The sequence below is a fragment of the Arvicanthis niloticus genome, chromosome 15 (genome assembly GCF_011762505.2).
Source record: "Arvicanthis niloticus isolate mArvNil1 chromosome 15, mArvNil1.pat.X, whole genome shotgun sequence".
Lineage (NCBI taxonomy): Eukaryota > Metazoa > Chordata > Mammalia > Rodentia > Muridae > Arvicanthis > Arvicanthis niloticus.
This window is the reverse complement of record NC_047672.1, coordinates 16,232,596-16,258,869: the sequence shown is the minus strand read 5'-3', so window position 1 is coordinate 16,258,869 and position 26,274 is coordinate 16,232,596. Positions and strand designations below refer to the sequence as shown.

Below are 26,274 nucleotides of genomic sequence, written 5' to 3'. Positions count from 1 at the left end.
GTGAACTATGTGGGTTTGTGCTTATTAGCAAAGCAGTATTAATAGTAAAATCTTGAAATTGTCTTTAAGAATGGGGCTGGAGACATCTCTTTAGTAGTTAAGAGTAATTGCTGCTCTTGTGGAGGGCCAAAGTTTTGCCTAGCATCCATGTTGGGAGCTCACAACTGCCTGTAAAAATAGCTCCAGGGTTGCAACTTTTGCAAGCAAATTTTTTTTTAGTTGGTTGGTTGGTTTTGTTTTGGTTTTTTTTTTGTTGTTGTTGCTTTGTTTTGTTTTTCAAAACAACTTTTCTCTGGGTAGCCCTGGCTGTCCTGAAACTCACTGTGTAGATCAGCCTGGCCTCGAACTCAGAGATCTGCTTGCCTCTGATGTTTCCACCACTACCACCCAGCAAGAAAACTTTTTAAAGACGGTCTCATTAGCCCAGCACAGTCTTGAACTTGACATACAGCTTAGGATGACCTTGAACTCCCCATCTTCCTGTCTTCACCTCCCAAGTGCTGGAATTATGGGCCTTTACTACCACATTATATACCTCATGTAATATTCATAAATATAAGTAAATGTATGGAGAATAACAGGTCAGAAAGGTGGCAGGCACATTCCTGGAGACTTGGTTCTGTTTAACTAAACCAAACAATCCAAAATTAAGTATGGCCGGGTGGTGGTGGTGCACGCCTTTAATCCCAGCTTGGGAGTCAGAGGCCGCAGATTTCTGAGTTCGAGGCCAGCCTGGTCTACAGAGTGAGTTCCAGGACAGCCAGGGCTACACAGAGAAACCCTGTCTTGAAAAACTAAAAAACAAAACAAAACAAAAACAAAATTAAGTATGTACAGGAACTAATATATGTCAATTAGTTCTTGGCTACTAGTTTATAACTTAAAAATTAAAAATAGCACAAGAATTGCAATACCTACTAGCCAACTTCAGTGAATAAACAAGATAAACAGTTACCAAGGATAATTAAATCATCTTTATGTTATTAGCCTGTAGGATTTAGGATTATAAGCTTGTGGGGGTAAAGACAAGGAGATGTACAAATGACTATTGCACTAGTTTGTTCTTGGCTGAACATGAGAATGACCTGGGGGCCTTAGGAGATATTTAAAAGCCAGGGCCCATTCTGGAATGGCTTCATTGCTCTGTGACAGAGAATGGATTTATTTTTTTCAAGTTCTTTCAAGTGATTGCTGAGTGCCCATGAGAATTAGAAGACCACAGAACAAGAAAGTTAGTTACTGAACTGGAAATAACATAAGTTAGCCTGCTTTCCTGGAGCAGTGAGTAGGGGTTAGAGAATAGCAAAGGGTCTTTGACTCCATAGTGAGAAGCCATAATTTGATTCCAGCCACACACATTCCAGCAGGAAGGAAAGTGGCCCTTGTTTCTTAATCCCACTGGCCACACTGGCAGTCCATAGCCTTTTTTTTTTTTTTTTTTTTTTGGATTGTTTGTTTATTTGGTTTTGCTGTTGTTTTTTGACACAGCTTCAAGGGTAACCCAGACCTAGGCTAGCCTTGAGCTACCTGCCTCAGCTTCCAGAGTGCTGAGATTATAGGTGTTTAATATCACATGTGGAGAGCCTACTTGTTAAGTTAGGCATGGGGCAATATCAAGATAGACATATTATCCTCTTTACTTAGCTGGGAATAAGCCTAGACATTTACTTTATCAACTAAATCTCCACCTGTCTCTGTCTGCTAGTACTGGGATCAAAGGCGTGCAACCCTCATATTGGCAAATGGGTAAGAGTAGCTACCTTTCCTGAGTGCCTACTATGTGCCAGACATTAATTAATACTTTTTCAATATTAAAATAGACTATCATACCACCTATTTATATATAATATGGGAGGTTTGGAGAACTTTGGGAAATGGCAGATAAATGTTCTGAAATGTATGGGACCTTTCTCTTGTCCTCTCCTGCATCCATTATTTCAAACACACTGTCCTGAGCACTAGCTGTAGAGTTTTAGGAGAGAAGATGAAAATCAGTCAGTGACCACCTGACAGATCAAGGGCCAGGCCTGACTCTCTCTCTTGTAAAAAGTGTACATTAGCTATGATACTTTAACCAGTTGTCCATTTTTTCCTCAGGAAGCTCATAGTTAACCAATGATTGCTAGAGACTGCTCTAACAAATGACTGGACCCTCCCAGTGCAGGCTATCTTGCAGCTTGGGGTATCTCAGCCTCCTCAGTCCCTTGGTCACTGGAGCACCTAATATAGGGTCCATAACCAATATAGCACCAGCAGTTCCCACATTATGCCCTTGTTTTTCTCCCAGAAGTGTACCTTAGTCACCCCATACCCTTCTGCTTGTATAGGTTTTTGTGCCCTGTAGTTGGTAGGCTTGGTGGTTATAAAATAATGCTAATATGATGGAAATGTGCATTTGAACCTGCTTGAGTTTTTTGTTCATATAAAACTGTGAACTAGACCTCTAGCCTAAACAGAAACTGCTGCACAGTAAAAGTGTGAATGGCTGTGTCAGAGTTTACCTGCAGAGGAAACTGGATTAGACACACTGTGTTGGTGTCTTGGTGTATAAAAAGGAGCATTGCTGTAACTCACTACATACTTAAGAAGGGATGTAGTATTCATTTTTCCCTGAGGAGATAGCTTAAACACTGGCACTAACTTAGTTCCCCGTTTCCCATCTCTAGAAAAGAGGAGATAGAGTTGATATCCCATAGGTCAGAAAATGTCTTCTCAGATGTGGATTGCTGGTAGAAAAGCATTTGCATGGAGCTTTCCAGGCTGGACTCACTCAGTTCCTCCACTAATAGTAGACATGATATTTACAACGAGATACATGCACTGGCATGCACTCACAACCTGCATCCAGGAAACAGGGAAAGAAGCCACTGACTTCTGGAACATAACCTTCACTAGCCTCTAAGCTTCTAGAGGATCATACAAGTCTATGAAATACTCACTTATATATCCTGGAAGCATACCTAACAAAGCACTTGATAACTGTCCTTCTGAAGATAGCCCCTCTGGCACTCCACCCCTCCCCATAGTCTCATACTGTTTTCAGTTTTAAGTGTTGTGGAACTCATGGCTTCCACCAGGTCTGAGTTTCCACAAGGTGATAAGCCTTGGAGAGCTCAGTCTCAGACAAGATAATGACTGGTCATTTAGGAAGACAAAGTAGACAATATGCTACAGATAACTACAGGGATTTATCTTTGGTGGGTAATTATCTTTTTTTTTTTTTTTAAAGACTGGCCTGGAACTAACTATGGAGACTAGGCTGGCCCTAAACTCCACCTGCCTCTACCTCTCAAGTGCTAGGAATAAAAAGTGTGCACTACATCTGGCAAAAGGATTAGTAGTAACTGAGAGCCTACTATGTGCCAGGCATTAGTTCCTAATTGTTCAACATTAAAATAAGACTGACAAACATAACGCCCCCATCCCCACCCCCGTTTAGAACGTAGGAGGTTCAGAGACAGTAAATGTTTTCTAAAAAAAAAAAAAAAAAAAAAAAAAAAACACAGCCAGTGGCGATGTTGCAATTTAAACCACAAAACAACACCTTCTGCCGAAGCAGAATCTGACACATAGTAGGTGTTCAGTAAATATTTCGATAAAAATTTTTACAAGGGTGAGGCACCATTTTCTCCTGGGATGTCCAATGCATTCATAGAAGTAACAGAAAGCAAGCCCACAGTCCAGGCCGCAGCATGGCTTAGGACGCGAAGATCTACTACCCCAGGCAGACCTAGAGGCCGGCGGTCGCCGTCACATTTCTTTGGGGGAGGCGGTGGCCCCCAGCCTGGAGTGGCCCCGGCCAGCCCTGCAGGCGGGCAGAAGCTCCGAGGCCATTGGCTGGCGCGCCGGCTGCGAAGGGCGGGGAGCGCCACCGAAGGGGACTGTTTGCTCCTACGGGCTGTAGATGGAGCTGTCCGGCCCCGGCAAGGGGGAAGGCGCCTGGAAAACGTTCTTCTTCTCCCTGGCCGGCCCGAGCGGGGAACAGCACTCCCAGGATGCAGTTTGTGTCAACACGGCCGCAGCCTCAGCAGCTGGGCATCCAGGGTTTGGGGCTGGACAGCGGGAGCTGGAGCTGGGCCCAGGCTCTGCCCCCGGAGGAGGTCTGCCACCAGGAGCCGGCGCTGCGCGCGGAAATGGCCGAGGGAATGCCGCCCATGCAGGTGGGTGCAGCGCCCGCGGGCGCCATGGCCGCGCCGCTGCCGTGGGGGCGGGGCGGGGCCGGGCCTCCGGGAGCCTCGCTGCTGCCGGGGCCCCGGGCGGACCGCCGAGCGGGCCTGGTGCAGGCCCCGAGCGCCAGGCCCTGCCGCGCTGCCGCGGTGCAGCTGCCTGGGCCGGTGCTACCGGGACCCAGGGCCCGCAGGATGCGGAAGCCTGGGCTGTGTTGCTCGGGACCTAGCGCGACGGTGGCCGCTTCACTGAGCTGGGACTCGGGATCCTCTTGGCGTCCGACCCGCCTGGGTTTGCGGCAGGCCTTTTCCCGGCCCACAGAGGGAACAGTTTAACCGTGTTTACACTATAGCCAGTTTAATAAAAGGGTTTAACGCTGTTTTATTGCTGTCTTTTTCCCACTATAAAGAGCAGCCCACTTTTCCTCTGTAGAACGGATGAGCCAGGGAAGGGACTGGGAGGGGACTTTGTCATTTTGGGTTGGCAAACTTGCCTGCATATTGGAATCGCCAGAGCAGCCCAAGATGACTGACTACGCCCAAACCGCATCCCCGAGCGTTGTCTTAGGGTCCTGGGGGTGAGAAAGAAGGCTCCAGTTGTCTCTTTAGGCTCCGTACGTGATCTCAGGGTGCCTAGGACTTAGCTGGCACGGCCTTGGTATAAAACACGAGGGGAAGGGTCAGAGCCGCTTAACATCGCTGTCTCAGAAGGGAGAATGAGTTGCCCGAGGACTGGACTCTGAAGAAGGCACCCCACCCCCTTACCCCCAACCCCCGTGTTCCCACCTGATTCTCAATCAGGACTTAAGACTTGACAAGTCAATATGAAGACACTTGGTTGTTTTTGAGCAAAATGACCAACTGTAGGTCTTCAAACCTGCTAAATGCAACCAGCCTCAGACTTCCTAATGTTATCCCCTTCTCTGGACAAGGCCCCAGTGAAGCCTCCATAAGCCCAAGGATGGCAGATAGCCCTCCAGCCACCAAGTCCCAGCAGGGGCTGGCATTCCTAGGGCCCTGTTCTCACTCCCATGTCAGAGAGGAATCCTTAGACACTGAAGGGTAGTCTTCTGGCTACCACAGCTTCTCAGAGTTGGAGAAAATAGTCTGTATGATTGGCAAAGGCCAGCCCAGCTCACTTCAAAGCAATAGGATTCCACTTTTCCCAACTGGAGAGCACATTCAGCAGAAGCAGAGAGAACCAAAAGAGAGAAAGGGACATGTCTTCCTGTCCTGTTTGGGACAGTACATCAATTATCAGCCCGTGTTGTCATCCAGCACACCCTGACCACCCTCCACTTCTCTTTCTCTGTGGTAGAGTTCAGCACCCTGCCTATACCTAATGGAAGATAAAGGGACAGACTCTGGGCCATGGGGAGCCCCCTTGTAGCCTCGCAGGGATGAAGAATGTCCCTCTTCCTGTGTAATAAGTGATATTGTCTAGTAAACCTATTTTCAGTTTGCACAGTTATGAAAAAGTAGCTGTGTGTGGAATTTAACAACTCTTGGTGTGCCGTCCAGCCAGGTTCTCTGGTCTCCTGTAGCTGGTAGGCCTAGTAGAAATGGCAGTGATTGCATGTTTGCACAGTGTTTGTGTTACCTGTGGCACTTAGAATCCTGCCAGTTGGCAGGGCAGGGCGGTGCTAAAGAATGACCAGCTGCTTCTTTGTTCCTCAGTTTCATCATCTTTAAAGCAGAGATAATCATTCTTGCCCCAACCTGCAAGAGAGGTTGCTCAGATTAACTTCAGTCAACTTACACGGAAATTCCTACTTTGAAACAAAGAATGAGAGCCAGATGGGAAGTTTGCCATTCAGTGTAGTCCCTGAAGAAAGCAGCTGTTCTATTCAGAGAAAGGGTCTGTGATATGTTAGGCAGGGGGGCATGACCTAGACTTGCCAGAGGCCAAGGTGGGTGAACTAGTAACCAGCCTGGCCCTCATAAGACGGAAACGGAAGAGCGGTTAGTTGGATGGCTGGGTGACTGCTCTAGCTATCACTGAGGTCATTAATGAGTCTAGCCAAAGGCAGAGGCTTGGTAGAATGACACTGCACAGTACTTGACTGGTTATCCCATTTTTAGGCCTTCTCCCACACACCTGTTCTTATCCTGAGCTGTCACTTTTTTCCCTTGCACACAGGCTCAAGAATGGGACATGGATGCCAGGAGACCGATGCCTTTTCAGTTCCCGCCCTTTCCAGATAGGGCCCCTGTCTTTCCTGACCGCATGATGCGTGAGCCCCAGTTGCCCACAGCAGAGATCTCGCTCTGGACTGTGGTGGCTGCCATTCAGGCTGTAGAGAGGAAGGTGGATGCCCAGGCTAGCCAGCTGCTGAACTTGGAGGGGCGCACAGGCACAGCAGAGAAGAAGCTGGCTGATTGCGAGAAGACGGCTGTGGAGTTTGGTAACCACATGGAGAGCAAGTGGGCCGTGCTGGGGACCCTGCTGCAGGAGTATGGGCTGCTGCAACGTCGCCTGGAGAACCTGGAGAACCTGCTTCGAAACCGGAACTTCTGGGTCCTGCGGCTGCCCCCTGGCAGCAAGGGGGAGGCCCCCAAGGTATGTGGTGAGACAGGGGCAGAGCTAGGTGAGGACTGACACAGGTGAACAAATCCTTGATTTCATCTTGTTGAGCACTGCAGACTTCACTAGTTCCATGTTGTCTCAGTGGCTTTGTAAAGCCTGTTAAGACTTGGTCCTGCCTGTTATATCCCAACAGAGCTGGACCCACAGAGACCCTATGTGCTTGTGTAGTCTTTGATCTTGCTGCCCTCCAGCTTCCCTGAGTTGTCTGTCTGTCTGCACAACTGTGGTTCTTAATGCTTGGTTTTATTCGCTGGACAATGCAAGTGCTTGTCTGAACCATTCCTGGAGAAAGGCTCCAAACCAAGCTGCCTAGAGTCATTTTCAAGTTATGATCACTGATTTCAGATGCGCCCTTCTAAGATTTAGAATTTTGATCTATTCCTGTTTCCACCCTTTTCCTGGTTCATCAATGCTGCATTTTCAAGTTGATGGCCCTGTGTCTATTTCTCTGAGAGATGGAGGCTTTGGGAGGTGGATATGGTGGCTCACATCTGGAGTCTAAGCACTGAAGGAGCTGAGGCAGTAGTGTTCAAGAGCAGTTTGAGCTCCATGATGAGTTTAAGGCCAGCCCAGGTCTGTAGAGTGAGACTTTGTTTCAAGAAAACAAAAAGCAGGCTGGAGAAACGGCTTAATGGTTAGGAGCACCAGTCTCTCTTCCAGAGGACCTGGGTTCGATTCCCAGCACCCAGAATTGACTCCCACAAGTTGTCCTCTTATATGCACATGTGCACAAATAACTGTAGCAAGCAAAAAAGATGCTTTCATAAGTAGAAGTATAGAAATTCATTCCTTGTTCTGCTGTCTTGGGCTCCACGATTGTGTCCACCCTTGTCTTTCCTCTTGCTTAGTTGTCTCCTCCACCCTAGATCATGCTCACTGTCATGTGAACGCTGTACTGGACCCCACACCTCCATCATAACAGGGAAAAATGCCTTGAAAGAGGTATCTATATTTGTTACATCTGTTCCTCCCTGCCTTTTCAATAGAGGCTCTTCTAATGCATACCAAAGTAGATAGGATATTGTAATATACCCCTGAGTGCCCGTCATGAGCTTCAACAATCAAATACTTGCCTCATCCTGTTTTTTTCTACTCATTTCCCAATTCTTATTCTTATTTTGAATCCTAGGCATCAGTAATTCTATTTATACTGGCTGTGGTGGTACATGTTATTTATCCCAACCATTGTAGGGCAGAAGCAGGCAAATCTCTGAGTTTGAGATCAGTCTGGTCTACATAGTAAGTTCTGGTCAACCACATCTACCAAGTGAAACCTCTTCTTCCTCCTCTTCTTCTCCTTCCTCCTCCTCATCATCATCTTCATCATCATCCTCATCCCCGTCATCACAGCATCTTACCCATAAGTATTTCAGTATATCATCATCATCATCATCATCATCTTTCTCATAAATATTTCAGTTTTCACTCTAAAAATGAAAGGACTCGTTTTAAAGTACGACAGGTACCACATTACCTCGTCTCTGTCTCCTCCACCATGATGTTCAGCTTTTCGATCAATTCCTTTCCTTCATTTTATTTTTTTTTTTTTTGGTTTGTTTCTTTGAATCAAAAATTTTAAAGTCATACACAATTGGATGATAGCTTTCAGGACTCTGGTCTCTGCTTGCACTGTAGGTTCTGGGGCTAAACTTAGGTCATCAGGCTTGTGAGGCATACGTTTTTACTTGCTAAGCTGTCTTGCCAGCCTGGGACTTTTTGAAATCTGTAGGCTCTTCCTTCATTTCTTCTTCTTCCGTGTACTTTATGTGGTGGAGGAACTGGGCTGCCTGGATCCTCTGTTCCCTCCCATTGAACAGGCTCACCTGTTCTCAGTATTCCCGTGGAGCCAATTCCAACCTGACTCTTCCTCCCCATCCTTTTCTCCTGCATTGTTGGTCCTCATTATATCCACAGTGTACGGCCATTAGTCCGCTCTCTGCCTTCATCCTTTAATTCCATCTCCAGTAGCAGGTGGCCACTCCTCCCTTAGAGCCACCTTTCCTGTGGCTTCCAGATGCCTCTGCCTTGATTCTTTCTCTCTCTCATTAGCCGCTGGTCTTGGTCTGCTTTGCTGGCCTTGCTTCCTCTTTTTATTCTCTGAGTCTTTGCAGAGTGGTTCTGGCTCAGCCTCAGCATCTGTGCCCATCCGCACCTCTGCTCCTGACTCCATCCTGACCATGGCTATAGCTGCAGTCTGTAGCTCCCAAATCCACCCTGTTCTCTGTTACACCCAGTTTTCTTCTTGGATGTCAGATTCACAATTCTTCCTGCCAACTCAGCATCCAGAATTTAACTTGACCAGTCTATACACCAGCTTGTAGCTTGTCTTTTGCCACTTGGTGGGCTCTTCTTTCTTTCACCCCGTGTCTTTCACTCTTTCAACCCCCCAACACTAGATAAAAGATAAAAAAGGATAAAGAAGAAAGGAAAAGAGATCCCTGAATAAAGTCAAGGAATGGAAAGGGGGTGATGATGTTATTGTTAGACTATTTCCTGCTGATTAGGGGAATCAATCCCTTGGGGCAAGTTTGATCTTTGCCATCAGGATATCTACTTTCTTCTTGTTTGCACACGACTACTTAACAAACTGCAAACAACAACAACCAATCAACAAGCAATAACCCACCACCTCTCAGGGTCCTAGCATTCATATACCCTCTGAAAAGTCCACAGAATTCCAAACAATCACAGAAATTATCTGCAGCTGGCAAAACCATGCCTCTGCTAGAGCATGAGGCAAATCACAGTCAGCTGCTGTGGGGCAGCCCCATATCCCCACACCCGGGATTAAAATGAGAACATATGTATATATATATATATATATATATATATATATATATATATATATATATATTGGTTTTTCGAGACAGGGTTTCTCGGATTAAAATGAGAACATATATATATATATATATATATATTGGTTTTTCGAGACAGGGTTTCTCTGTGTAGCCCTGGCTGTCCTGGAACTAACTCTGTAGACCAGGCTGGCCTCGAACTCAGAAATCCGCCTGCCTCTGCCTCCCAAGTGCTGGGATTAAAGGTGTGCACCACCACCGCCCGGCAAGAACATATTATATCAATATTTTTGTGGGTTTTTTTTTTTTTTTTTAAAGAAACCAAAATTCCAGAATTGTCACTACACTGGGTCTTTTGTCTGAAGCTTGTTCTGCTACTGATCTGTTCAGTGACTCAGACCTAAGTCCTGGGATCCCATCCAGCCACTGTCTTTTTTACATCCCACCCCTGCTGCACCACCATGGTCTGACCAGTCCCATCACTCTCCAGCCAGTCTCATCTGGCTGATACCTGATTATTGTTTCAGTCTCTTACCTGGTCTCCTGTTCTCTATCCTTTGATAGACCCCACACTACAGTATATTCCTAAAGTAATAGCCACAGTGACCCGATTCAAACACCTCATTTATGGCCTTGGGATGTGGCTCAGTTGGTAGAGCCTAACATGTACAAACTGATCCCTGGTACCTCATAAAACCTGGCATGGTAGCACATGCCTTTAATCACAGCACTTGGGAGAGGAGGTGGAGAATCTGAATTTGAAGGTTATCCTAGGTTACATGGCAAATTCAAGGTGACCCCAGAGATATACGTGATCCTGTCTTGAAAAAAAAAGGAAAGTGTTATACTAACTAGATCATCTAAATCTCCCAAATGGCTTCTCTTCTTTTTCTTCTTGTTTACATGCAATCTTTTGCTAAGCTTTTAAAATTAGATTTTATTTAGAGGGAGGAGGGATATGTGCCACAGCATGTCTGTGGTGGTCAGAGGACACCCTGTGGGAATTGATTCTGACCTTCTACCATGTGGGTCCCAAGGATGGAACTCAGGCTGTCAGTGTTGGCGGCAGGTGACTCTGCACACTGAACCATCGCACTGGCCCCTGGCTTCCCATCTTGTTCCAAATAAATGTCCAAGTTTGCCACCTTCTTGACCTCATCCCCATCACGCTCCCTTTTGCCTGGCACCTACCACATGTCTGGCCTCCTGTTCCTGTATCACCAGATGCTTCCACCCCAGGGACATCCCCCCCCCCCCCCCCCCCCAGGAAGCTCCTTCTCTGGTTATCTGCCTCCGTCTCTTGTCAATCCCCCACTTCCATTCGGAGGTGGGGTTTTGCTTAGCTGTTACTTAATCAGTGTACCCTCCCATGGTCACCTTATACTAAGGAATCGAGCCCCAAGCTTTGTGTGATAGTACACTCCTATCATACCAACACTTGCAGAGCAGGAAGACTTTGTGTTTGCAGCCAGCATGGGTTATATATTGAGTTCAAAGCCAGCCTAGGCTACACAGCAATACCCTAGCTAAATGAACAAACAAGATGCAGTACCAAGTTCCTCCTGGATCTTGAATGTTTACTTTTTGTTTTCTTTTGGTTGGCTTTCCCTGACCAAAATGTAAATTGGTTCATGGCTGTGCCTGCATTTATAACAGCAATGCTCTAGAGTTGGTATGTGAAACACACTTACTTAGTTTCTGACTGAAGAGCTCTGGACTCTTAGGAAGAGACCATGTTTTAGTGTGTCTTTGTGTCCTCTGGAACACCCAGTCTATTGACAGTAGCAGATGAGCTACCAGACATCTGTGCATCTAACCTGTAAGACACTGAGTTGTAATGGCCCCGCGTGGATCCTGTCTCACCTGTGAGGTGGGGCATGTTGCTGTAGCAACACGAGGAGCGTTTGCCTCGATTCTCCTGCTTTCCTTGCTCATGTGTGTACCATGGCCTTAATTCAGCCTAGGATCCTTACCTGGCTCTGCCACGTTTTCTACGTGTTCACTAAGTGGTAGGAGTCTCAAGTCGCCACATGCCATTGTGTGATAATGGAATTGTTATAGGACATGGCATCAGGAGACTTGGGTTTGTTTATTTTTTTAAAGACTTTTTTTTTTTAATGTGCATTTGCCTTAGTATATGTCTGAGACTGTTAAATCTTGGAACTATAGTTGTGAGCTGCCCTGTGGATATTGGGAATCGAACCCAGGTCCTCTGAAAGAGCAGTCAGTCTTCTTAACCGCTGAGCCACCTCTCCAGCCCCCAAGGCTTAGGTTTGTATCTTGACTGTGCCAACTTCTGACTTTCCTACTACTGGGCAAGTATATTTTGTTGTTGTCTCTGAGCCCCATCAGTGTCTCCTTAAAGAAGTGTAAGTAGTTTAGCAAATTTCTAACTGGTCCCTTTGAGCTTCAGTGTTGTTGTTTATAACATGAAGATGACATTGTAATTGCTTTGTGGAGTTTATGTAGTCATTGTTAGTTATTTGTTGCTGGGCAGTAAATGACCCCAAAATGATAGCCTAGTAAATATATTATCTGATTATTCTGTGAGTGAGGAATCAGAAACAGCTTGTGTGAATCTGTTCAGTCAGTCCTTTGAGGTTCCAGTGTGGCTTTTGACTGTGATGCTGTCATTTGCACATTGACTACAGCTCCCTTACCTGCTTACTGGACCTCCCCAAGACTGCTTGAACCTGCTTATAACATGGAAGCTACCTCTATGTTTCCTAGAATGAGGGACTCACAGAGAGAGAGATTGGGATGGGTCTTGTATATTCTATGCCATACAATATAATTTCATTTGCTAGGAATGAGTTACCAAATCCTGCCTGCATCCAAGAGGTGGAGAATTAGGCTCTTCTACTTGAAGGGACTGTAAAAGTATCTACGGGCTAGGGAGACAGCTCAGTCTGTAATATACTTTCTATGCAAGCATAAGAACCTGAGTTAGATTCCCAGAACCTATGAAAAATAGCCAGGTGTGTCATTGTGTGTTTGTAATCACATGCTAGGGATGTACAAAAGGATTCCCTTGGGCTTCATGGCCAGCCAGCCAGTCTAGCCTAATTAAGGAGCTTCAAGCCATTGAGTCTGTCTCAAAGGAGGTGTGTATATAAGTACACACATACCTATACACATATGTGGACCTGTACACACAAACATGAACACATATATGCATAAAAGAAACTCATGGGTGAGTTCTATAACCATAACTGTAAGTGCCAAGAGAATGTTCTTGAATGAGGTTCACCACATTTAATGGCTCATTGAATGTTCTTCGGTGTTCAAGATGCATTCTCTTTTTCTATTAGGTCTAGGGAAGATATTCTCTCTGATCCTTTAGATCTATTGTGTCTACTAATGGATTCCTAACTAATTCCTGGGTAGTCTTTCCTGTCTGCAGTTGGTCTGCAGGCTCCTGTCTATCTCAAACCATGCCTTAAATTTCTGTATTCTGTCATCATGACACTTTTAAAAAGTGATTCTGTTACCAACTGTATAGAAATTACTCTGAGACAGGTGGTGGTGGTGCACACCTTTAATCCCAGCACTTGGGAGGCAGAGGCAAGTGAATGTCTGAGTTTGAAGCCAGCCTGGTCTACAGAGTGAGTTCCAGGACAGCCAGGGCTACACAGAGAAACCCTGTCTCGAAAAACCAAAAGGAAGAAGAAGAGGAGAAAGAATTGACTCTCCAAAGAAATAGTAGAATAAGATGAAGAAGCCACCATGCTGCAGAAGATGGTGAACACACCTTAGATATACTTGGTTTTAGCCATATATAGCTGATTGAAAGGAATAGCTAAGAAGACTGTGGAACTTTGAAGGGAGCAAGGAAAGTTTAAGTCATCCCCAAAGATGTAACAGTTGTGATAAAAACAATGAAACAGCAAAGGAGAAGAGTAGTAGCCAGTTCAGCAGTTCCTGTGTGAGCCAACTGTATAACAGGCAATATAGTCACAGGAACCAAATAAGAAAATTCTAGAAAGGTGGTCTGCCTATCAGGGAGATTTTAGCAGCAAGTCATTGGTGATTTTCCAGGATATGGTTTGGCTCGAGTTCTGTAGACCAGGCTGGCCTCAAACTCAAAGATCAGCCTGCCCCTGCCTCTCAAGTGCTGAGATTAAAGGTGTCCACCATGAGCAGCCAGCTAGATGTTAGATTTTAGGGAGCTAAAATGCATATAGATTTTGAAAAAGGAAAACCAGACTTTTCTTTGGATGTCCCATGTAAACTGAGATAGAATTGAGTGAAGAGTTTTGTTTTTACATTTTTTTATTTGTGTGTGTGTGTGTGTGTGTGTGTGTGTGTGTGTGTGTACACGAGGCAGTGTATCAGCACAAGTGGAGAGGCAAGAATCAGTACTCTTCTTCCACCATGTGGCTTCTGGGACTTGAACTCAAGTTGTCATACTTGGTGGCAAGTGCCCTTACCCATTGAACAATCTTTCCAGTCTGAATAAATAAAGGTCTTCCTTCCATTGAAATGACCCTCAGGAGAAACAGCCAGTGAGAGGGAGAAACTGAAGATGTGAGAAAGTCAACATCATTTACATTGGGTTTGCAGATGGGAGGTGGGACAGTAGAATGAATGTGGCAGGTTTGGCTTAGCAAGAAGAGAAGGGCGAAGAAGGAGCTCCACTCCAGCCACCTGAGGTCAGGGAGGAGCTAGAGAAGATTGAGGGAGGCCAGGCAGGGCATGGGGAGTGAAGTTTGCAATGAGCTTCCTGGGGAGCATGGCAACATGTCAAAAAGAGGTCAACAGAAAGCTTCCAAAGCAGCCATGGGACAGCTGGTACACATTTGTGGCAGATGATTGGAGAATTTTGTGGTTTCATCTAGCAGCAGGAAAATAAAATGAAGAAAGGGGATTGCATGTTTTCTCAGATTGAGGGTTTGTCCAAGCCTGGTAGAAATTCTAGTTCTGAAACTAATGATGGACTAGGAACTGTCAGTAGGTGCTGCACACAGCTTGCATATCACACCTGCATAGGGTCCCCTTGCTGTTTTATGCACCTGGCTTGTGGACTGCTAGTCCTGGCTCTTTTGTTTGTTTGTTCATTTGGTTTTGTTTTTCGAGACAGGGTTTCTCTGTGTAGCCTGGCTGTCCTGGAACTCACTCTGTAGACCACGCTGGTCTCGAACTCAGAAATCCACCTACCTCTGCCTCCCAAGTGCTGGGATTAAATGCGTGTGCCACCACCGCCCGGCCAGTCCTGGCGCTTTATCATTCACACAAAGGTACCACACAGGCCAGTTTTGGCCCTTAGTGGGCCATGTAGAATAGGGCCTGGGTGAGCCACTGGACTTCAGAGTAAGAGTGAGCCACTGGTTCAATAGGGATATGAAAGGGCTGGGAAGGAAGCCTGTGTGGTGAGAGAGGGAAGTTTGGGGATTAATTAATGGAAGTGAAACAGCTTATTCCAACACGAGGTGGTGCTGGTGAAGGCTCAAATGAGTATGGACGAGGCTCCTGTCAAAATGAAACAGCAGGTGTATACTGCAGATGAGAATACTTTGACTAACAGTGACTGAGGGCCGCCACCCTCAGCAGGACTTCCTCATAAGACAGGGCAGGCCCCTGGAGCTGAGGCAGGGGTCCACACGTTCAACATGGATTGAACATATTTTAGTGACAAAATTTAACTTTTGGGGCTGCAGAGATGGCTCGGTTATTAAGAGCACAGGCTGCTCTTCTCCAGGGCCCAGGTTTGATTCCCAGTACCCAAATCGAGGACCACACCCACTGTAACTCCATTTCCAAAGGATCCTAACACCTCTTCTGGCCTCTGTCAGCACTGCAAGCCTGTGGTGCACAGACCTAATGAAGACAAAGCATTCCTACACATAAAATAAAAATGATTAAATCTTAAAAATATTTAACTGTGTACACACAGGTGATCTGACCTGAAATACAGGTTTTGTCACCCACAATTTTACTGTACTTGGCTTTCTGATTCCCACACTTGGTGTCACTCATATCCCTGTTACCCTGAGCCTCCAAAGAAGCACACTGACTATGGCTTTGCCCTCCCTTGCCACTGACGACCTGGATCCTGGTAGAACTTGAGAAGGAGTCCCTGCAACGCGTCCTCTGACCTCCACACATGCGCCGTTGCACGGATGTTTCTACATACATGCACACAATACACAAAAAATAAACAAAATGTCTACAGAAGAAAAGAAGACAAAAAAAAGTAAACGGGCAGTATTGATACCACTGCTATTGGATACTTAGGGAGGCCAGCTGTAGGGAACCCTGAGTCCATGGAAATGAAGGGATGTGACCTAAGATGTAGAAATGGGGGGTGCTGGGAACAGAGGCCAAGCTCTGAGCTAGGCTGTCTCTGTGGCCCCCGGGAGGGGGATGAGGAACAGCAGCAGGCTGCTGACTAAAACCCTTGTTGGTCCAGGTCCCGGTGACCTTCGTCGACATTGCCGTCTACTTCTCTGAGGACGAATGGAAGAACTTGGATGAATGGCAGAAGGAGCTCTACAGCAATCTGGTGAAGGAGAACTACAAGACCCTGATGTCCCTGGGTAAGGGCACTCTCCTCTGTTGGCGAGGGCTCTCTGCTGAGAGCTTCAAGATGCAGAGGAGCCTGATGGAAAGTCGCCGGGAACTTAGGATAGGATGAATCTGAAAGGGTGGCAGCTGAGCGTCACTGTGGTAGTCTACACAGCGCTATCATTGTTCTAGAAAACTGTAAAATATCAAGTTTATACCTCCGTGTGTTGTATCCTAACAGTTCAGGGTCAACCATGGACTCTGCGCTCTTGACTGCTTAGAAAGAAGCCTGGGTTTCAGTTGGCTTGCTTTCAAGATTCCTTCCGTACATAATGGCTGTCGTGCTGTGGGACATTGGTAACTGAGAGCCCTGCTCCATCGCCTTGATCTAAATTCACTTGCCAACTTCATACAACCCTTTTCCCTCTTTGTCTCCATCTCACTCACAGACACCGATGGCCCAGTGTCCAAGCCAGACGCTCCAGTCCAGGCAGAACCCAGGGAAGAGCCTTGTGTGTGGGAGCAGCATCACCCTGAAGAGAGAGAAATCCCAGTGACTGCAGACACAGGTAATAGCTGCTGAACTAGGGATGGATCATGGAGGGGCAGGAGAGGAGAGCTGGGCGCCCTGCACACACACAAGGAGTTGCTACTGTGTAGGTCAGCAGAGAATAGGTCTTAATGCTCTCAGGAGCCACTTGTGCTATAGCATCTGTGTGGTCACTTACAGGACATGGGCTCAGGGCCTAAAACCACACCACAGGTATTGGCCTTCAGTGGCTCTGAACTCACAGGTGCACTAGGGAAGAGGCTGGCTGTGAAGCACACTTTGAATCCCAGCACTCCTGTGAGGCAGATGGATTCCCATGAGTATGAGGCCAACCTGGTCCATGTTCTATGTATAAGAATTCCAGGCCATCCAGGGTGACACAGTAAGACTCTATCTCAAAAATAAAGAAGAAGTAAGGAAGGGCTTAGGCTGGGACACCTCCCAGACTTGATGGGATTCATGAGGCCTTAGGCTTGGGAACAACTAATGGCTCCAGACCCAGTCTCAGGCAGACTAACAGAGGAGGTGGGAAGGAAGTCTGCAGCAGACGTGTGGTTCTGCCTGGCCAGTTGCCCACTGCCTAGGTGTAATCTGCATCTCATACCCTATTCTTGCTTTGCTATACACACGTACTTCCCTACTTTCCCTCACTCATAAAGAAACCACCAGCCCTAAGAATATCACATTTGGCAGCTGTTATTACAATGGAAGACACTAGGGTCTGCCCTGGAGGACTTTTCCTTGGTCCTATGTGTGGAGTGATGCTGTGCTGGCAAACATGGCTCTGACTTCAAAACATCCTGGTGACAAACATACTGAAACATTTTTCTAGGAAGTGTGGTTCTCTCTCCCCAGGAACAGAGCCTCTGGTGCCCACACAGGACATGTCCTCCCAGGTGAAGCGAGAAGAAGCCCTGTGTGTTCGGGGGCAGCGGGGCCTGGAAGAAAGAGCCATCCCCACAGAATCCATCACTGGTGAGTGAGTCAAATAACTACTTGACCAAGGATTAGTGAGGCAAGATATGGTCTGTAGTCCCTGCAGGGTGTCAGGCTAGAGGGCTGTGCCAGCAAAGGAAGAGCGATGGTGTACAGCTGGACTGAGACAGGCTTCCACGGAGGTACAAACATGGTGTTTAGCATTGAGGGTTTATAGCTACATTCAGCTTAGCTTATTCTGGTTTTTTTTTTTTTTTCCCCTCTCCTCTGTCCAGTAAATTCTGGATTGACCCTCTGTCCTCTATAAAAAGCAGCATAGTTAGTTGAAGCACTTTATTGGACTCTACAGGTGCTAGAATATCAAAACCAGTAAGACCTGATCCCAGACCACCAAGATACACTGCACATGTATTTATGGACTGTCACTTCCAAGCCAGGCTCCCCACTGCTTGCATGCTCATGGGGAGCTGGGTTGTGTTTAGATGTGACTCTGCTGTGGCAGGTGGGTACATGAAGCCCAGTTCTCCAGAGAGACAGAACCAATGGTTTGTGTGTGTACCGTGTGATCATGTACATGTGAACACGTGTGGTGTGTGATCATGTACATGTGTACATGTGTACCATGTGATCATGTACATGCATATTTGTTTTCATGAACCGGCTAATGTGATGATAGTGGCTGACAGATCCAAAATTTGCTAGCAAGTAGGTTACTGGGATGGAAAGGATTGGTATTGGAGCTCTGTCCTCAAGATGGTCTTCTGACAGAATCTCTTCCTCCCTGGGATTGACCATCTTTTTCAATTCAACCCTCACCGGGTTAGATGAGACCTAGCCACATTATAGTGGGGTCATCTGTTTGACTTAGTCTACTGACTTAAATGTTAACCTTACCTATAAAAAAAAAAAAATCCCTTCTTAGTAACATCCAGGTTATGTTTGATCAAATATCTGGGTATTGTTGCCAAGTTGTCACTAAAACTAGCTGCTATACTAGTAGGTGTTCCTACTTTCTCCCTCCCCCAGGAAAGCCTGAGACACCCAGGCAAGTGATAATAACCAGAGGGGAGGAGCCAGGCCTTCACTGGTTGTCAAATGGGCTCCTTAAACACACCAAGTACTGTTGTCACTAGAAACCTTTAAGAGATAAGAAGGCAATAGATAAAGGATAAATTGAGTCTGATTTAAAAAAAAGATTGTTTGATATAGAGTCTAATGGACGCAAGACTAGCCTCAAATTTTTTATGTAGTCAGGGGTGACCCTGAACTTCTGATCCTCTTGCCTCCACCTCCCAAGTGTGTGGTTACAGGCTAAGCAGCCTTTGGAAAAAAGGACATTTTGTCTTCGAGAATTTCCATTCAGATACTGATAAAAGGCTTCCTTGAAAGGGCTGTTTTCCTGGGAATACCCTCATGAGGATCCCTTCTTCTGTGGGGGCAATAGCCCAGAGCAGAGGCCTTGTCCTGTTGTTACATGTTGGGAGACATTTTGTATCCTAGTCACTGCCCTGTGAGACACACCAGTCTTCAGCCACACCTCCTTTCATTATGGCCAGAATAGCTGGAACCATTAATTAATTGGGATATTTTATTTTTATCCTTGACTCTTAGGGAAAACAAATGATTGCTTGAAATCAGATTCACTAAATGCACAGATTGGTATGATCCCTTCTCTAACATGTTTGCTGTCTTTGTTCCCGTGAGTAGACTCCCCCATCTCTGCCCAGGACCTTTTGTCCCGGATTAAGCAGGAGGAACAGCAGTGTGTCTGGGACCAGCAGGATTTGGCAGAGCGAGATATTCCCACAGACCCTAATTCAGGTGAGAAAGACATCAGAGTGAATTTTTAAACTTAGCATTTATTGTGTCAATGGAATGGATACAAAAATTACTTTAACATTGCTTGTTGAAGAATCAAAACCAAAAGGCTGCAAAATGCAATGTGTATTTGTGTGTCAGAGAGCAAGTAATTTATATTTTCTGGAATTTCTTTTCTTTCTTTTTAAAAGACTTACATTATTTTTAATAATGTGTATGTGTGTGCCAACAGAGGCCAGATTTCCTGGAGCTAGAGTACAGAGGTTATGAGCTGTTGATGTGGGTGCTGGGAACTGAACCTGGGTCCTCTGCAAGAGCAGCAAGTGCTCTTCATCACAGGGCCATCCTTCCTTCCCCCTTCTGGAGTTGCATTTGTATGATATCTCCCATGAAAATTCTGGAGAGGTTCTAGCTGTGTAGAGAAGCTCAGCCACCTGGGCTGGAGATGGGCTTATGTATGAGTCTGGAAACTTGAGAGGTCCAGTGGCATTCCTTCTAGAAATTCTGACACTACTGTCTCATCCTACCCTCCATATCAAGGAGCAAGGATGAGAAATTGCCTGTAGGAGTTGGTTGAGGGGATCAGGCAGATGGGAAGCAAAGTCTGCTCATGGAGTCCTAAGCTCTTGTCATGGGCTTGTCAGTGGCTCTGCCTCTGCACTACAGGTCAGACCAGCCAGCTGTGGCCTTACAGGCTTCAAAGCTGAGCTTCCTTTAGCATGGCCTAGCCCCATGGTCTCTCTGGAGTTCAGTGTACAGTGGTTGCTCAGTGAAAATGAATGAAGTCTTAAGATTGCCTTTTTCCCCTAACAACAGAATCTCTCATCTCAGCACATGACATTTTGTCCTGGATCAAGCAGGAAGAGCAGCCGTACCCATGGGGCCCACGTGACTCAATGGAAGGAGAGCTTGGACTAGACTCTGGGCCCAGTGAGTAGTGTGTGCCTCTGCTAGAACCCTGGAGTGTTCTCACTCAATGGGAGAGGTGTGAGTCCTTGTTTGGAATGGAATTTAGAGCAGTCTGCTTTGTAACCTGTTGGCAAACCAGGATAATGTGCAGAAAAACCAGAAAATTGACTACTGGCATTGGAAGGATGACAATAGCAGCCACCTCCATAGCCCCCAGCTACCATTTCTAGATTCTCATTTTAAATTTATTTTAATTTTGTATTTTAGGGTGTTTTGGGCAAAGATTCATGAAGCACAGTGTAGCTGGTCTATGCTATTTTGTGGATTCTTTTCCCACCTTTTATCTCTCTAGTTTCGCTCTCTGTAACTAGCTAGGAAAGAAGGGTTGGGGAGATCCCAGATTCTAATTTCTTTCTTTTGTTTCTTCTTTGAGCATGACTACCAACAAATCACAACCAACCCCCCTGAATGACCAACAACCACCCACCCTACCTATCAGGGCCCTAGCATTTATATACCCTCTAAAAAGTTCCCAGAGTTCCAAATGTCACATAGTTGCAGAAACTGTCTGCAGCTGGCAAAACCACGCCCCTGCTAGGGCATGAGGCAAATCATAGCTCCTGCAGTCAGTCCAAAGCAGCCCCATGTCCCCACACCTGGGATTAAAATGAAAACACTTATAATATTCCTGTGGTTTTTTTTTTTTTTTTTTTTTTTTTTTAGAACAAAATTCTAGAATTGTCATATTTCCCCCTTCTGTTTTAAGCAATTATTGTGCTATGTATAGTGGGAAATTAGAAACACAAACATTTACATTGAAATAACTGCTTTTCGAGTTAGTGGCCAGTGTTTTCAGGAGACCTCTCCTGTTTGATTCTAATTTTTATCAGTTTTGATGGTATCCACAGCTTTTCATTTCCTGTGGATATATAAGCAAATCCCAGTCCCCAGTGCAAAACTTTTACTGGCTTCCATTCTGATGTTAACAAACCCTTATTATCTAGGTTGATTTAATTCTACAGCTTCTCCTATAACCCCCTGTGTTTTGTACTGGAGCAGGTTTGCCTTTGATGTAGGGAAAGAGTAGCAGCTGAGTAATCCTATCCTGCCCGGTGATAAGAAATTACCTGGGATCTGCATTCCTAAACCCAGTGGTGGCCTGTGCTGCTTCACATACACTCCCCAGGAAGCCTAGGCATTCTTTCTGTTTGAGATTTAGGAAAACCATTGTCTCTAGAAACGACTTGTTCACTTTTCCTGCACAAAGTACTGTATTTCTCATAATTAATGCACTGGCTGTTTGAGATCTGAGGCTTTTGGTTTGGTTAAAGTCTTTGCAAATGACTATATTTCCTGCAATTGAAGCACTGGGCATTTTAATATCAGAGATCTCTAGCAGCTATAGCTTGACCTATTAACATGGTACACATTAGAAGCAATACCAATCATATCCCTTACCCACTTGTCCATAGTTTCTGTCATCACCTGCCTTGCCTTGTGTCAGGGTCTGATATGGCTTTCTTCACAGATGAAATTAATCTTAAAAAAAAAAAAAAAAAAAAAAAAAATCAGTGAAGGCTTCTCCAGAGCCTTGTTTAATCTTTGTAAATGAGGTGGACCTTTTCCCAGGCTCCTCAACTTTGTCCCAACCTCTTAATGCCACTAAATGACTGTAGTATTATCTAAAATACTTTAGTAACATCATCAAATTGAATCTTCTTGTCTATCGGAGTACTGCCCTTCAGCCACCACCTGACCTTTTACTATATTCATGCCCTTCGCTCTGTTTCACTGTTCAGTATCCATGGCTTCTTCCCTCCACCACGCTAACCATTTCAGTTGTGGGCCAGACTCTAGTACAGCTGTTACCAATCCCTTCCAATCTTGGGAAATAATTCTATTTTGAGTATTTATTTATTTATTTAGTATTTGTTTCATGTAAGGTGAGTGCATCCTATATAAAATCATGACCTCTTTAAAATACCTTAGAGCTATCATTTCTATAGGATGCCAACCTATCTTGTCATAATCTGTTCCACACCGTTAGCACGCATGTGCTGTACAAGTACTGGGAAAGCTGATGGTGACCTCCTGACTCTGGGCTGCCCCCACTCTAACTCTGGCAGCTCAGTTGTTGGAGATTAACCCTTTCTTTTGAAATGGGCTATTTTATTAGATTGTCCTGGTTTTTGTTTGTTTGTTATTTATTTTATTTTTTAAGTTTTTCTCTGAGCCAACTGCCCTACAACATAGTTTCTTTGCCTCTTTCCTACTGTGGGAAACTCCCACTCTATAAAGTTAGGTCTTGGTTCTTCCTCCCAGCCCCATGTTCTCATAATTAAGACTCAGACTCATACTTACAAATACCTTGGCTATATAGTTGGTTCTACTCAAACTAGATTATAACTAAAATAACCCAATTATTTTAACCTACATTCTGCCACATGGCTGGTTACCTGTGCTCAGGTACCATGTGTCCATCTCCTCACATCTTCCCAGATGAAACCTTTGCCTGGCTCTATCCCAGAATTTTTTTCTGCCTCCCAGATGTCCCGCCTTCTATTTCCTGCCTAAGGCACAGGCCATAGGCTTTTAAAAAAAGACTTATTTATTTTATGTATATAAGTACACTGTACTTCCAACACACCAGATCCCATTACAGACAGTTGTGAGCCACCATGTGGTTGCTGGGAATTGAACTCAGGACCTCTGGGAGAGCAGTCAGTGCTCTTAACCACTGAGCCATCTCTCCTAGCCCGGCCAGCCACAGGGCTTTTTAATTGACAGGTGATGCAGCCATAAAATGCACAAGATATTCTCTCTACACCACTCTTGCTCAGTCACCATGAGTGAGCCTTTTGTTCTCTTTTCTGGTGTTATGTGACTCTCAAGAGCTTCCATCTCCACCTGTGTCCTTTCTAATCCTACAGCCAACTCTGTAATTCTTTCAGAAAAGATAGAGTAGGGTAACCCCTTTTGTTTTTCTATTTCAGCCATTTTTTTGTTTCTTAGGCCCCTCCATGACCACTAGCAGTTTTTCCAACTGCTCAGACAGTCTTTCAAACTTTTTTGAAACAAAATGTTTGAAGAAAAAAAAGTAAAAGCAGAAAATCCCCTCTGGAAGCAAAATGGGGTGGGGCGGGGCGTGGGTGAGGATATCCCAGTGGTAGCAGTCACAGTAAACTTTTTACTGGCCTCTTGAAAAGGAAAAACCCATTCCTTCATCCCCGGTCATTTCCTTTATGGCATTTCAAATCAAATTTCCTATTTTTAACCTTAACTTTTGACCCACTTCTTGTAGTTTGCCTTAACTATTTTGTGTGTTCTTTTTCCCACCCTTTACCCCTACCCCTGTTTCACCCCTGCAACCACCCCTCTGAACGACCACCAACCACCAACACTGTCTCTTGGGGTCTAGCATTTATATACCCTCTGAAAAGTTCCTAGAATTCCAAATGTCACACAATTGCAGAAACTGTCCGCAGCTGGCAAAACTATGCCTCTCCTGGGGCATCAGGCAAATGACAGTCAGCCTACATCTGGGATTGAAATAAAAACATATTCTTATTTCTGTGTTCAAAAAAAAAAAACAAAAACAAAAACAAAATCCCAGAATGTTCACTACTGTTGTCATTATTTAATCTCAGTCGGGAGTTTCTACCCCACTTTTGATCATTCTGTTCCCAGATCAGACACAAAACCTTCATATTTATAGTAAGTCTTTAGTGCTGTGAGCTACAGCTGGGCAGATTTCTACCCTCTAAGCTTTAAAATCTACTTCCCCATCAATAACCCTGAGTTATAACTTGCTATGTTCCATCTGGGCTGCTCTTAACTCCAGCTGGCCAGCCCTCATGGCCATGTTGTCATCACTCACCTACCCCACGGCGTTTCCTCCTCTCCACCTTCTCTCTTCTCTCCCCTTCTGGTCCTGCCTCAGACCCCAAGCCCGGGAACCAAACTACCTCTCTTTTGCCCAGCTATAGGCTGTAGGCATCTTTATTCAACCAATAATTTTAAATTAAGGAGCAAGTTTCATAGCATCACTTGGTGGACATGAGGATTTTCTCAGCCCTAAGGCAGCCGGGGCCAGCGGTCAGCATGGCAGCGGGTCCACAGCAGCACGCCAAACCTCAACACACTACACACTGGAAATCACAGATACGTAAAGTCCTAACAGTAGTAAGATTACAGTTATGACATAGCAATGAAAGTAATTTTACGGTTGGGGGTCACCACAAGAGGAGGAACTTGTTAAAGGGTCACAGCACTAGACAGGTTGAGAAACTCTGCTCTCAGGGCTAAGGGACCTTCCAGAAATCTTCCTGCAAACTACTCACACCAAATTACCAGATGTCAATCCCTTATCATATCTAAATCATATCTGAATCAGTTAGCAGCAGTAGCCAGAAAGCAAAGCCTCTCATGCCCACGCATGAGGAGACACAGAAGACAAGAGAAGGATCAGTATGGTCACTGCAGAGTGGAAACCAGAAGTCACTGAAGACAGGAGCCAGGGCACCAGTATGTGAGGAAGGCCACCTAGGACAGAAGCATAGTTTTCTAAAGCAACATGCAAGGATTCTCTAGGCACCTGAACTGTGGAGCACCAAGGTGTTTGCCATGGAGTAATCATTCTGCTAGACCTTGAGTGCTGAATTGGACCAGGCAAAGAAAACAGCGGCAGGGATGGAGAACATGATGGGAAGTGGAGAAAGTGGACTGCTGGTCATGCTGAGATTCAAGGATTATCAGAGTAAGACTGTAGGGGGCTTCCTGGGAAGCACCCACAGGAGCTAATGAGCATGGGAAAGGGGTGACGCCACAGGCCTTGGTGGAGCAGCAGCAAAAATCCACCTTCTAGTTGGTATGGGGGTCACAAGTGCTTTGGAGCCAGTATGATGCGTTCGAGCATCTGGAATCAAGGTGAGAATGAATTTGGCGTTTGCTCTTGGCCGCTCCTATAGAAATAGTAGTGAGGGTTGGTGAGGCCAGAAGAGAGGGCGGGGCCTGGTCTGTATTTAAGAACTGGCTTCAGAGTCTCAAGGTTGGGGTAGAAACATGACAGTTGTGACCTGAGAAGTTAAAAAAAAAAAAAAAATCGGTTTCTCTTTTTGCCTGGCCCCTGCTTCCAAAATGACGACTCTGAGACTAATTATTGATTAATAAATGGTCCAGGCCATCAGCTTTGACTCATTCCCTGACTAGCTTGTAACTTATTTCCCATTCAGACTATTCTATGTCTTCCACATGGTTAGTTACCTCTCCTTCAGTCCCGACCTGCTTCTTCCTTCACATCTCCCTCAGCATCACCCCCAGTGTCTCTCAGCATCATGCTCAAATCTCTCCCTTTTTACTCTTTTGCTATTTCCCAGAATCCTCTCTCTTCCTGCCAGTGTCCCACCTCCTATTCCCTGCCTCAGGCCATTGGCTATAGGCTTTTTTATTGACATGTGATGCTTATAAGAGATTCTCCCCAACCCCTTTTTTTGGTTTTTTGAGACAGGGTTTCTCTGTGTAGCCCTGGCTGTCCTGGAACTCACTCTGTAGACCAGGCTGACCTCAAACTCAGAAATCCACCTGCCTCTGCCTCCCAAGTGCTGGGATTAAAGGCGTGCGCCACCACCGCCCAGCTAAGAGACTCTATAAGAAGTAGCCCCCACTTGGCCCTACTCCCAAATGGGAGCACTGAGGAGAGAGAAGGGTGGATAAAAATTCACCTTCTTTACTGTTCGAGGCTGCCTCTGAGTAGGAGTTAGGCTCCTCTTGGGGGAGGGAGGCCAGAAAGCGATACAGTAACAAAGGAAGAGGCCTAAGAAGTGAATTGAGGTCTTTGTTCTGACACAAGGACTCAGCCCACTGCACACACATATATACTCCTCCCCGCACACTCTGGTACCCAAAGCAGTGCCGAGCTTTGGGACTTCTGGGCTGGAGATGCTGGGTACAAAGGAAAGGCACTATAGCCTGAGAAGAAGCAGTCAGTTCCCTGGAGAGCATGTTGTGAAG

General features: G+C 45.6%; 1 protein-coding gene across 1 annotated transcript in view; it reads left to right on the top strand.

Moving 5' to 3' along the window:
- The first annotated feature begins 3,786 nt into the window (after positions 1–3,786).
- Positions 3,787–26,274, top strand: part of LOC117720662 (zinc finger protein 282) — a 30,191-nt gene continuing 7,703 nt past the window's right edge. The window contains exons 1-7 of the mRNA XM_034519284.2: positions 3,787–4,160; positions 6,307–6,726; positions 15,958–16,084; positions 16,502–16,621; positions 17,458–17,577; positions 19,246–19,359; positions 20,173–20,286. Coding sequence (XP_034375175.1) covers positions 3,996–4,160; positions 6,307–6,726; positions 15,958–16,084; positions 16,502–16,621; positions 17,458–17,577; positions 19,246–19,359; positions 20,173–20,286 — 1,180 coding nt within the window. The 5' untranslated portion in view covers positions 3,787–3,995. The remainder of the gene's footprint in view (positions 4,161–6,306; positions 6,727–15,957; positions 16,085–16,501; positions 16,622–17,457; positions 17,578–19,245; positions 19,360–20,172; positions 20,287–26,274) is intronic.